The sequence below is a fragment of the Manacus candei genome, unplaced genomic scaffold (genome assembly GCF_025592945.1).
Source record: "Manacus candei isolate 608988 ecotype Guabito, Panama unplaced genomic scaffold, ASM2559294v1 h1tg000061l, whole genome shotgun sequence".
Taxonomy (NCBI): Eukaryota; Metazoa; Chordata; class Aves; order Passeriformes; family Pipridae; genus Manacus; species Manacus candei.
The window spans coordinates 347281-361250 of NW_026138109.1; the positions used below are offsets into that span (position 1 = coordinate 347281).

General features: G+C 34.6%; 1 protein-coding gene across 5 annotated transcripts in view; it reads right to left on the minus strand.

The window, feature by feature from the left end:
- Nucleotides 1-284: 284 nt before the first annotated feature.
- The window catches only part of DDX4 (DEAD-box helicase 4), a 70667-nt gene continuing 56981 nt past the window's right edge, over nucleotides 285-13970 (minus strand). The window contains exons 25-31 of one of the 5 annotated variants that reach the window (XM_051804669.1): nucleotides 13669-13851; nucleotides 12220-12321; nucleotides 10739-10885; nucleotides 7449-7589; nucleotides 6008-6101; nucleotides 4366-4444; nucleotides 285-3541 (exon numbers count right to left, since the gene is read on the minus strand). In XM_051804669.1, coding sequence (XP_051660629.1) covers nucleotides 2978-3541; nucleotides 4366-4444; nucleotides 6008-6101; nucleotides 7449-7589; nucleotides 10739-10885; nucleotides 12220-12321; nucleotides 13669-13851 — 1310 coding nt within the window. In that variant the 3' untranslated portion in view covers nucleotides 285-2977. The remainder of the gene's footprint in view (nucleotides 3542-4365; nucleotides 4445-6007; nucleotides 6102-7448; nucleotides 7590-10738; nucleotides 10886-12219; nucleotides 12322-13668; nucleotides 13852-13970) is intronic. The other 4 variants (XM_051804668.1, XM_051804670.1, XM_051804667.1 and 1 more) reach the window with 4 other exon arrangements.

Below are 13970 nucleotides of genomic sequence, written 5' to 3' on the forward strand. Positions count from 1 at the left end.
TAAAAAAGACTGAATTTTTAATGTAATTAAAAATCTGTTAAGTTCAAAATATGACCTACTAATAATTTATGGGACATAAGCCTTCAGGTCAGAAAGGAATTTCCAGTATGATACACAGAAGAATGACAATTCTGAAGATGCATCAATATATTCTTAAAATTACGCCACAGTCTGATCTCTATTAACCTTGCAAAGACCCATACACTGAAGAGTCATTTTCTATATTTTAAGGAGGGGTAAAAATGAGCATTTTCCAGATCAGTGATGGTGAGATGAAATGAAATTTAATAAAAAATGCTCTCTAGCAATAATAGCACCAGGTGTTGTATCAAAATATGCACAAAAAATGCTAAAGTACTGTAATTTCCAACCAACTGCCACTTGGTATTATAAAAGTGGAATAATTGTTCAAATAGTCAAACTACTCAAATACTATTGTAAATCCCTCTCAAAGTAGGAACACATTTCTAAATGAACATGAAAATCTAAAATGTCTAAATGGTGTATTTAGTATAAATCAATAAAAAACTTTTCTGTGTTCTCTCAGTTTTATTTTTTTAATGAGTCACAGCATTAGTTTGAAGGACAAATTGTAAAAGGACAGGAAGAGTACAACTCCCAACGCAAAACAAACCAAGTACAAGAAGTTGGCATTTCAAAGCGTGTGCAAAATGCAGCCTTAATTTCTGGAATTTACTGAGCCCAGTTACTTGCATTTTGCTTTTTCGGGGAAAATAATGGGCAAGGAAAACAGAAAAATGAGGATAGAAAATCAGAATATCAATACAGAAGGAAATAAAATGGGACAGAAAATCAGGTTATACTTAGCCTCCAAAAGCTAAGAGATGTTACAAATTGGACTATTTTTAATTTTTACCTGTCTCGATCTCAACACAGAGTATGCAGTTTTCATATGGCTGCTAAAAAATTCCTAGACAGCTCTGAAATGTCTCTGCATCTGTTTATTTTTATATCTTGTGATATTAAAACAATACTGAGATTTAAGCGAAAAAAAATTCTGTGATTGAGTCAGTGAGTTCTGAACCCTAGGAACAGCAATGTAGTTCTGAGTGAGAAGCGTGGAAGTAAGGGAAACAGCAGAAGCAGCACTGACCTAACCAAGGCTGTGTCCCATGCTAATTTCAGAGCATGACCTACCTAAGTGAGCAAAGGCTTATAAGAACAAACATACATGCAGTATGGCTTATAGCACTATAGTTGAGAAAGTGACCCAACAAACATGAGAGGTGGAAAACTGTGATGCTAAACAGGGAACATTTGCAGAAATTGTCTTCTCATCATTCCTTGAAAACTACAAATATCACTGTAAGTAAAAGCAGCTTCCAAACTATAGACAAAAATCCTGAATGCAAACTTTACCCTGTCTTCCACAACACAATGCAAGTAATAGCCAATACATCCAGAGAAAGGCTCAGTCTTCTCATTCATGCTAGACAATATATTTTCCATTCTCCCACTTCTCTTCCTGCACAGAAAGGAAAGGCTTTCTACTTCTATTCACATCTGTTTCTTGTTTTTCTATCCCCATAACTCCTGTATCTTTTTTTTTATCCCAAACAAAGTCTGTAGTTATGTGCAAACAAGACTGATGACAACAAGCCTTTAAACACTGTAAAAATACTTTGAAGTATTAAAATGACCATATGTCACATGTGTCAAAATGAAGACCAATTTACTTAGACTCTCCATCCTTTTCAATCTGTTATTTAACAGAGTAAATATTTCAGTAAGAATTTTACAGTAATGGCCTCTTTCCTGCCAAAAAAAAAAAATTAGTGTGATTGTTTCCCGCTTAATTGTTGCTTTATAAAATGGAAACCACAAGTAGTTTTACGATTTATCAAAATCATAAAACAAATTACAAAAGTTATAGCCTTCATGTAGAAATATCTAATCCTAAATCATCTACCAGAGGATATATGGTGATATTTTGTAGACTTAGTGTTTTTTTCATAACTCTCAGAAAAATAACTTCCTAACTTAGTGCTTATTCCAACACAAGATGCCATACTTAGTTTTTTTAGTTTTTTTTTTAGTTGAAAATATCAGAGAAACAGATTTAAACTGCAAGAAATCAGAGGCAAAGGAATAAAAAGATAAGAAGTTATCCTTCAGTAAATAGTTTTTAAAATCAGGAAACAATTAGAAGAGACAAAAGCAGCACAAAATGCAGAGGATGACTAAAAGCATGAGAGAAAGGAAAGGAGCTACATAGACAGCATAACCGTATCTTTTCTAAAATGCAGATAACATACAAATATACTCTCATTAAAGACAAAGAAAATATAAGCCAAACCACTGATTCAAGAGTCAAGATACAAAACAACAACTACTGAAATCTACAAGGTATTTGTGATACAAAAGGAACACTATACATAAAACCATATATAAAACAGTCAAGGAAAGTAAGAACAGGACGGTAGTTTTATTTCATGTAACTGAAGTAAGGATTCATCAGATTCTGGCTCTATTCAAGTCAGTCCATGTTTCCCCAGTAGAGCTGAGCCTTGGGAACTGGCTGCCTGGGGGGGAAATCAATGAGCTGTTTGCATTACTGGATCCTCTTGCAGCAAATACAAGTTTGTTTTAGCAGGCTGATTATGGGAGAACTAAGAAGAAATAACAAAAGTTACTTCTTTTGCCTCAGTACTGGCATGTCTGGTAAAAACCCACAAACAAAACAACCCCCTCTAAAACACCCAAAAACAAAACAAAACAAAACAAAGCAAAACACAACAACAAAAAAACACAAAAAAACCCAAACAAAAAAACCCCAGAAGTGAACCCTGACACGTATAAACACGGTGCAAAGAATAACTTCACAGCTGTTTGAAGGAAGAGGGTGTTTCCATCCAAATTAACTGAGACCAGACAGGTTAAAACATAGGAATGCACATGAGCAGCAGTGCCAAGAGTTTTTTCACAGGGGGATTTTACAACAGAAAATCTTCCCACGCTACTGAGCAGTGGCCGGCTCGAACATGTCCAGTGTTATGTAGGGTTGTTCTGCAACATCTTGTTGAAAAGGAGGTAAGACACTTGACTGGCTTTTGTGTTCATCCATATTGTGCTCTGGCAAGCTCTCAGAAATAAGAAATTCCCTTGTTTTAACAGAATTTTTAAGGTATGGATTGAACAGTGTTTTTTCATTGAAATCTTCCACCTTTAAAACTTCATCATCATTTTCTTCATTTTTGATTGAATTCTGTTGGGATCCACACAAATCATCTGCCAGCATTTCCATGGGTTGGATTTCCTTCACTAGTATCAAAGTTGACTTCATTTGGCTTCTGGTAAATTGATCAGTGATCACATAAGGCATGGATGGCAAAAAACATTTAGCAACATCATTTTCTTGTTTATGCAGTATCTTTTTATCTCCATTGATCATGTCTTCTGCATTAATATCAATACATTCAGAAACATGGTTTTCTTCAGGAAAACAATATTCCAAAACATTTATGTCTTCTAAGTCTACAGTTTTAGCCTCAGATGCCAACTTCTTCAAAAGTGAATTATTCTGTCAGTACCAAGAGATAAATTGGAGAGTTACATACAGATAGATAACATATTAGTTTGGTTTTTTAAAGATAAATTATTGCCATTTGAGCTCTATTTGACTCATAATTTTAGAAGTGCACTAATAAAGAGTTCATGTGCATTTCAGCAGGGATGCAGTTATATGTGAATGAGTACTAAAAATGACAATGTTATTCTGTTCATTTGTTAAACAGTTTCATAGTAGGTCTTCTGTGCTTAATGAAACAAGAAGTTCCCATGAAAGCTCAGAATCAGGTTTGGACTGTGTCCATCTTTTCTACTCTAACCAGTCACTTATGGGGGAAAAAACTTTAAATCTCATTCTCCACAGATTACACTTTCTACGTAAAACTAATCAACTCCACTTCATTCAAATACACATCAAAACTTTAATAAGGCATAAATATTCAACAAATAAAAAGACAGAAATATTAGTACAATAATATGCCAAATCTTACTACATGTGGCAATACATTTTTATAGAGAATGGAGGACTTATCCAAATGTGGGAACCTGATTCAGTAGATGCAAAAACCTGTGTAAATTGAATTGACTATATTAAATCAACCATGTCTGCCAACCACTCAGGAACTTCAAAACATTATTTCTCGTTATCACATGAGAATTAAAAGAATATACTTTATGAAGATGCATGTTCTCTGTTATGAAGAGTATTTTGTAGCACTTAAAAAGAAGAATGAAACTCTATATACTTTTTTTAAAAGTTATAAAATTACTGTCAGAGAAGGACTTCTTTTCTCTCCATTTGATTCCTTCTTTAATACATAAGATTGCAATTATTACCATAGATGTAGCAAGAGGCCATTCCACTGCAATGCTCTCTGCAGGATTTGGTATATCAGGCCAGCAAACCTTCTTAAACCTATCATTGAGACAGTAATTTTAGTCAAATTATGACAGAAATAGATTATTAAAAATAAAATTAACAAACCTCCGGAAGGTCCACATATTGCTAAAATACCAAATTTTCACAAAGGAGGTCTTTTCCATATTAACACAGCCTTTTTTCAATGAAATTGTTTTCCCATGCACTGACTTTTATTACAAAAGATCTCAACAAGACCTTTTGGGTTACAGAGACATTGTAGAAAAATTAGTAACTCACAAAAGTAATTTTTAATTACATTATATATCTTCTATGTATATACTTATGTATATATTTTTTATATTTCTTATAATATACTATATTATAATATATGAAATAATAGCATGTCAAAATAAGGCTGTATACAAAATCTGTTGTGATCATGTTTCAGGGTGTTTCTTCAGTGAAAAGCCACTTCAGGTAAACTTGGCCCAAGGAAAGTATCCCAAGCACTACACCACACTAGAGCTAAGCTGGGTTCCAATGTTAGCAGCAGATAAATGATGCTCACTCATTGAATCACTCTTTGATACTGGGCATATATGTAAGGGAATGAAAAACAGTTCAAAGCTTGACTTTTCACATTGTAATTTGATTACACAAGAATATAAACACTCAACTGCATCTCAAACATTGTCCAGAAACAAAATATAGTTTCTTATTATTGCAAAAATACAGAATCCACAACACAGAAGAAGATGTAAAAGAGCTGGAAATTACACTTATTTATTCAGCCATACTTATCACCTGATGCTTCGCTAGACAACCATATTAGTTCTAATAGTTTAGAACACCCCAAAGCAGTTAAGATTTTTAACCTTCTCATTAAGCTTCAGCCAAACGACCCAGTCACTTTCATGTGAAAGAAAAACATATTTTATAACCTCAAAAAACCCCTCAGATTCATTGTTATGATGTTATTACGTCCCCATGCTCTGAGAAAGCAATTTCAAATCTGGCAGGGGACACCTGTGACAGCAGATTATGAATTACATACGGATACAGATCCATACTCATGGATCAAGCATCCAAATGCTTTCACACAAAGCATGACTTTTTTACAGCTCAAGGGAAGCATCATGAAGTAACAAAAGCAATATTATTATAGCTAAGATAAGCAATTATATGAAATATGTTCTAGTGCCGTACTAGCAGATATATTTCCTACATGCCTAGGAAACTTTGTTCTTGGCATTATTAATTTTTCAGTAACTGACTTTAGGTATGCTCCCTTCAACTGACTGACAATAGAACTGCAAATGGCATATAGCATTTTCCACAGAATTATATAGGTGACACATAAATCTGTTTCTCCTATTTATTTTGTTCTAATTTACTGAACTTTCTAAAATTAGTACTTGTTTTTGGACTAGAGCACATAAACTGCAGTTAAAGTATAACCTAGATGCTTATTTATTTGCTACTCTAATTGCTTATTTTCTTAATTTGACATTGGTTTTGAGCCCAACAAAAGTATTTATAAGATATATAAAAATTTGCCTTTTACAAGGTAAAATTAACAGGCTGAATTTGGTTTTAGACAGTAGAAAATGTACTTACACATGTTTTTTCAAAACGCATGTTACCCAAAGGCCTAACAGACAGAACACGCTTATTCCAACAAGTAGAGCAATTAAAATAATATCTTCTTTATCTTTAGAGGAAAAAACACACAAACAGAAAAAACAAAACAACAATCAGCCCACAGATGTCTGTCATTTCTTCATGTATTCCTTGAAGATAGCTAATTTTCAACATCCAAGTCACCTAATTAGCACATTTCTAAAGAGCCAAAATTACTCAGAATACTGTATGGTGTGCATTGTATGATATGTCAAAAGATGAGTATTCTGAATCCAACAAGCCATAGTTACTCAGCCAGAAAACCAGGTCACAATGAGACTTCTCAGGATTTCTCAGGAACACATGTATTGTATTTTAAAATTTCCTTTATTTAATAGAATTGGACAGTAATTTAGATGGGAGGGGACATCTGTAGGTCACCTCATCCAACTTTAAAATTAGAATCAAACTGCCTAGGGCCATACAAAGCCAACTTTTGAAAGCAACCTAAGATGAGGACTCTATCACTGCTTTGGGCACCTGTTCTTTTACAGTCACCCCACACTGACACATAGTGCCACTTCTATCAGTTACAACAAAATAAATAGCAAGTTAAGTCCAGGAGATAGATTTTAAATCACAAAAAATACAGTTACTCTGACTGAAACACTGCACAGATTTCTGAGATAGCTTCCAAGTACTAGAGGCAGGTACTGACAGCAAGAGACCTTACCTCAGCACAGTCTAACGTACCTTGTATTTGACTAGCAATCAGCAGAATAATTTACAGGTAAAAAATGAATTAGCTTTGAGTCCCATGACTAGTTTAGGAATAGCTCATGCACTTTTTTAAATTTCAATTTGGCCACCACTATGACATTTTAGGAATGTACTGAAAACATTGTTCCAGAAGCTGAAATGGGGAAATGTCTGAACTTCTGCCATCATGCCAATCTCCTTGGTAATATCTGGCTAGAACAAATAGCAAGAAATAGGAAAAGGTATTTCCCCACACATACTGGCCATAACCTGTGCACTCATTTATCAGTTAAGCTTATATACCAGAAAAGATAAAATACAATGCCTGGTTATTCTAAACCTAATACCTCAGACGGAAAAGTCTACTTTTTAATAAACTCTTAGGCATTCCATCCCATAATTGACAGCAAACAAACTGCTGCTTCCACAAACATCCATAGCACTCCATCCATAGCATTACTGACAACTGGGTTTGATTTCTAATCTTGAGCTTTTAGTCTGTGAGATGGTCAGTGAAATTGTGTTAAATTCAGCTACTGCTGGCAATTCTTCCTTGTTTTGTTCAACAGTCCTTTAAAAAAAAAAGTTGACAAATGACTAAACAGCGTCCCAAATTCTGTATTCCTTACTCCCAAACCCATTTTTAAAATAGTGGTAACTAATCTGGAATATTACTTACCCAGTTTCAAAGTTTTGAAGGTCTTTGGCTCTCCAGTGGTTCCACCAGCTTCATTGTTTGCCATGATATAGACAGTATACTGTGTATTAGCCTGCAAGGACTTCAGTCTGTATTGTTGATCATTAGAGTTCACTGTTTCATCTTTTTAGGAGAAGATTTATGTCAATAAACACACAAAAATAGTGTTATATCAGGGAACTGTACAATTACTTAGCAACATTTACAATAACAGATCATAAAGTATTTTAAAGACAATTTGAAATACAAAGTGATCTTATTAATCCTTTTATGGAGAAAAATTACTAAAAAATGTTTATCAATACTACTTAAAATTTAAAGTAAATACACAAACCATTATGTATTTATTTTTCAAAATTAAATACAAATATTTTTTCTAATATTAAAGACAGGTGAATTATGATCTCCTGTAGTTTATTTTATCACTGAAAACGGTGTTTTGAGAACTTTATTTCCTTAAACTAGTTGGCTCAGAAATTAGGAACTTAAAATAGTTTCTGTAGCTTGTGAAGTTTACCTGTATTTCTAGTACATGCAGTTAGACACTGATAATCCAAAAAGATGCAATCTACCAGCACTGGGATATCACCCCAATTATGGCAAAGGAAAGCCAAAATCAACAGGAATTTTTTTCCAAGTGTAATGGTTTTAAGTATTAGGCCTTCCTTCCTGGTCGCCAGGAAGGAAGGAAGTATTCCATCCTATTCCTTTATGTAACCCAAACATATAAATAGATGGAGAGAGAAGCCTCTTCCTCTCTTTCCTTCTGGCAAGGTTTGGAGACAGCAGATTCCCGCAGCCAGTCCTGTTTCTGTGGGGGAGCTGAGGCCTGGCCGGGCCTGCAGGGCCTGTTGTTCCTGCCGATCCAGGGTCTGGTAGCGTGGAGGCGGCGTTTGGGCGATTGTGCTATCCCAAGGAAAGTAGTAAGATATTCTTTTGCTAATTCTTTAGTTTGCTAGATCCTGAGTTTTTGATTGTGTATATCTATTTTGGTTTTGTCCTTTTTGATCCCTTTCCCTTTTCCTTTTGGAATTGTATATAGTATTTCAACTGTATTTAACTGTAATATACATAAATACATCTATTTTAATATAGTTCGGCTAGTCTGGATTTTTTCACAGTTTTTTTTTTTCTTTCCTCTTTGCCAGAGGGTTTTGTGCTAGGTCTGGGGACTTGGCGGGGAGCCAAATAAAACTTAGACACCAAGTTTCAAAATGCTTTTATGAATAGAACTCAATGTTTCCAATACCTTGTCCAATACTGAAATTAGTATATGATGTGCTTCACCTTTAAATTTGTTTTAAGCAGGGCATATATTCTACCATCCTATGTCTACTAACAGTACCGAAAGCATCTTCCTACTATGAAATTACAGTCGCTGACACATTTTTCTGGTGCATAAAGTCTAAGTCACCTCATGTCATTATTCAGTTCAGTCAAGTAATACTCAGGAAACAGTTATGCTGCAATACGCCCAGAGTTAAACTGAGTTTCTCTTAAATCAAGGAGGGAATAGTGAAGTTCTAGAGTTAAAGGCCACCAGTGAAGTTACATTGGCACACACCCCATGTTCTATTCTCATCAAGAAGATGTGACATCAGAGAAGCCTCAAAAAACATCAGTACGGTATGTTTCAGAACGGTATGTTTCTGTCATTTAAATTTAACTCCCCTGAGTTCATATTTAGAACTAATTTTCTAAAGAAAATAATCTGAACCCCTAAAATGGACACAGCCTGCTTTACATTAGAAGTAATACGGACATGTGTTGCTCTGTAACATGAGGCTGCATGTCACAAGGATGACCCCGCACAAAGCAGTCAGCATTAAATTACTCAGAAACCAACGTGGCAGGAAAAATAGCATGTAGAGGACTGAATCTGAAAGAAATAATTAGCTTTCTCTTTCAATTTAAAAATTACCAAGAATACTCATGCCCTGGTTGTAAACTGGATATCCAGAAGAAACAGAAGACACCACAAGATTTGAAAGTTTGAGAACTTTTCAAAAGAGATTGTGTTAGGTGCCTGTTAACAGTGATGTCTCATAAAATAGCAGGGAAAAAAACATTTCTGAAGCACTGAATGTTCCAACAGCATTCTTCATAAATTGTACAGGAAGAGAAATTTAGGCTACCAAAACCCTTTTCATAAAAGATTCTGCTGAGATTTAAACTAAAGAAGCTCTGAACAGATAGCATTACACTGTCAGATTGTATGGATACTGTTCCTGAGGTAGAGATTAGGAATATGCTCAAAGTTATGCTATCAGCCTCCAGACCAGAAAAGCAATACCAAGCACAAAAAATCAAGCATCTGAAGAAACTGATCTAAAAACTATGCCCAGAGAAACTATTTCTGGGCAGCTTAATTTAGCTTCTCAACTGTTATTTCCTAATTTGCTTTTAATATAAAATTGACTGTAAAAACATTTTTAACAGAAAATTTCCACCACAGTGTTCCAGAAGCTGAAGGGTTCCAGAAGCTGAAGGCATGTCCTTCCAAAGATGTGAATGGAATTTATAAACCCACTGAACCCTCATGATCCATGAACTTGCAAAAGACCTATGACTCTCCAATATATTTTAGCTCCTCTACTCCTGTCATTAATTTTTCGATTGAGTTCAAAGGTGTGTCATGATGGAAGACAGACAAAAAAGGGAGGAACACTAGTACATATGTAAAATGGTAAAACAGCAAGTATCTGACAAATAATACTCATTACTTTGGCATAATCTGGTAAATTTCTTTTTTTTTTTTTAAACTGTTAATGGCAAACAATCTGCAAAATGTTCCTCATATGTCAGTTTTCATCCTGGTCTGGAAAGGGAAGAGGAATAATAGTGCTGCCATACACTGACTAAGTTTATCACCTAGATCCCTCACATTTACATCTGAGAAGCAGAAGGACAATGAAGCCAACAGTCACGACTGTATTACCATGGGTAGTACAACACTACTAGTAAACTGAGAGTAAGCAGTGCTGTATAAAATAAGTTCAGAAAAAAGAAACTGAGAAAAAGGACACGTATTGCATTAAAGTACTAAAGTAGGGACTATTCACTAGAATACCACATCATTTCCATTGAAACTAAACATTTTTTAAATCTGTACATAAGCCACACTTTAGAACCAGTATTTTCAGACATATTTACATATAATATACAATATGATACACAATAACAAAGCTTGCTAGTAACTATGACAATAACTATCTGCAGACAGCATATTGTCATAATTCTGTTGAAAACATCACTGTTTAGTGTATACTTACTCAATTCTTTTCCATCTTCAGGTTTATAAAATATTGTATAGTTAGTGATAAATCCGTTGCTTTTATCCTTTGAAATCTTATTCCATGTTATTGTAACTTCATTTTTTCCTGGAATGCCTGTGTGAGCCACAGGTCCTTCTGATGGTTCTACATAGAAGCATCAGAAAATAGAAAAAGTACTAAAAGTCAATATTCCACAATGTTATCCATCTGTGTTACTTCACACATACCAGTAAAATTAGGAGCAACAAATGCACAAGAAAATATGTAATCTCAGTGCTCTGACGTAGTCCTTAACTTTTCTCACCCTCTTTATATGGGATTTCTTCTGATAAAACTTCCCCTCATTTATTCTGGTGTTAGCATAGTTCTAAGTGCTACTGCCTTTCCTCACAGGATCAGAGACAGATCAAGAGGTAAAGCAACGCTACATACTCATGGGGGAACTCAGATGCAAGGTCACTGTGTGTGCAGGACGTCTCAGGCTGAGCTGAGATTTAACTGGTGTCTCCAGCACACCCAGTCTTGCACATTACATTAGACAAAGCCTTCCTACTTACACAATACCACCTCACACGCATTGCTCATAACTTCTCAGGAAGAGTTCCCTGCATTTCAGCTTTAAAACAAATAACTTGCTTCCCATTCTCTGACAACCTTGAGTGCTGTCATAGCTACCTATGAACAGGAAAGCATTCGACACACAGCTCTAACTGTGCTAGTAAGTATTACTCAAACATAAAATATTCCACTACCTCTTCCCAGTAATTAATGCTGTTTAGTAGAGCATTGTCCTATATATGCACACACACAAATCAACATTTTCACATGAAATCTTAAAATTACCAGTAAACTACATTCTTACAGCTGTGTGTATAAATCACTAAATTCACATTAAACTTCTACAAATAAAGAAACATTTCTCCTCTTCCCTCTCCTCAACACTATTTCATCTACAATTTCTATCTAACTACAAATGTCACGGCTTCTTACTATTTTTTATGTGCAGGACTGCAAATATTTTGTTACATTATAAAATTTAACAAAAAGCAAGCTTTTCAAACCATTCATTTTATTCTGTTAGTAGAATTTCATCATACATTAGGACTTACAAATGCAGTCAAGCACTAAAATCAAGCATATATCTTAATGAACTGTAACACTGAAGAGATAACTAGTTTAAAAAAATCCTTTCATGCTTGTAGCTATACACTTTCCAAGTGCTTTGTGTAAAGTATGTAAACTTTACAAAAAATTAGTGGATTGAAGCAGCAATATCCCAGTATCACAAGATGCATGTTTTCTTACTGAACAATTTTGTCGCTGAACAAAACAGAAATCAAGAGGCCTGAAACCTTGGGATTTTTCCACTTTCTCCATCTCTTTCAAATAATGATAGTACTAAATTGATCAAAGACAATACAGCGTGACAGACAGACTACAATATATCTTTCACAACATTATTAGTTTAAAATACATACTTTTTTGTTGAACATAAGTTTGTACGGTGTATGGAGCTGCTACTTTATTTCCATAAAGAGGATAGACCGAGATGTTATAGCATACAAATGGTTTAAAGTTTTCTGTAAAGGGAAAAAAAGGAATATTTACATACAATTCTCTGTGTGAGATTAATACAATGAAAATAGACTAAATCCCAACCAAGTTCTAAATATAGTGTTACAGATTATTTCCTTCAACTCTTTAGCAAGCACAACATGTATTTATAACCTTGAATGCTCATTACTGCCCTTAACACACTTTTTTGCTAGTAGTATTCATAAGAGCACATGGTTTCTGACTCATTTTTCACTAGAAATACTTTGAATGGGTCATTAGACTTCAGCCTTATATAACTTCTCCATATGAACCCACTTACTCATCTCAAAAGAGTTTATGGTTTTGGAGGAAGTTTCTATTCTCAAATAACCAGTAAAAAATTGCACTTACAGTAATACTTTTAATTTCAGATATCTTTATGTTTACTGCTCTGCAAAAGACAGTTTCTCATGCATCAAATAGTTTAAAAGGTACAGTGGAACCCCACCTCTTAATGCTTAGAACCTGAGGGAACAGCATGAAATTGTGTCAGGGATATTAGGAGAAGGTTTTTCACCCTGAGGGTGGCTCTCCAGAGCAGTGGTCACCACCCAAATCCAAATGTATAAGGAAAATTACATGCATTGTATTAACTAATGGTAATGGACATGGGATATTCACGTTGACATCAACATTCACAACTTTGCCTTTTGCACACATCTCTTGAGCTCTGTACCCTTTTTGGTTTTTCATTGAAACTACAGAGGCATAGCCAAAACATTAGCAGTTACAGAGATTATCTGTTTTTAAAACGTCAGCCTCTAGGAAAAAGACTAAGATCCTCCTCTATTTGTCAGTGCTTCATAAGGTCACTGAAAACTCTTAAAAGTGCCTGAGATCATAATACATATGTGGTTATATAACATCTAACACGCCAGACTGAGCAATCACTCCACTTGCTTATTTCAAAGCAGAATTCTCACTCAAATCCTCCTTCAAATTTCTTGCTCTCTTCTAAAACACATGAACTATCATGATCTTTTCCCATATTTAAATTAATCTTTTTTGTTGTAGATTTCTCTGCTAAAATAGTGTACATCTGCCTCCCTACTGGCATAAGATGAAGCCACAGAAGTGCTTAAACACAAAATCTGAAACCTAATCTTACATGGGAGCAAACACCACCTTTCATGTTGCATGAAAATTTGAAAGAGTTAAAATTGCTATTAAATTACTTGCAGAGATTTCAATAAAACATGTAATAACACTGCTATGTTTAAAATGGTCTGAGGAAAGCTGGATGAGTTCATCCTTGTTTGTTCTTTCCAGTCTACCTATAAATACATACATATCTGTACATTATTACAGCTGCAGCCGATAAATAAACGTACTTTTGTTAGTTTTCCAGTTTGTAGAATTCGACACATATTGCCACGATCTACTAAAAGGATCCATCTCCAATTCCTCAAACCACTCAACTACATATTCTGTTGCTTCTGGTTTAGAGACTACCCATTCCACAACCACTTCTTCATTTGATGGTAAGGTCCTCACTGTTCCAGTAATCTGAGCAGCTAAAAATTTAACAGATAATATCAGCAATTCTATTTTCATAAAAACTTCAAAAATACACACAGAATCCAAAGACAAGTCTCTCTTTTAGAATCTGAATTTTACAGTTTGTAAAATTTTG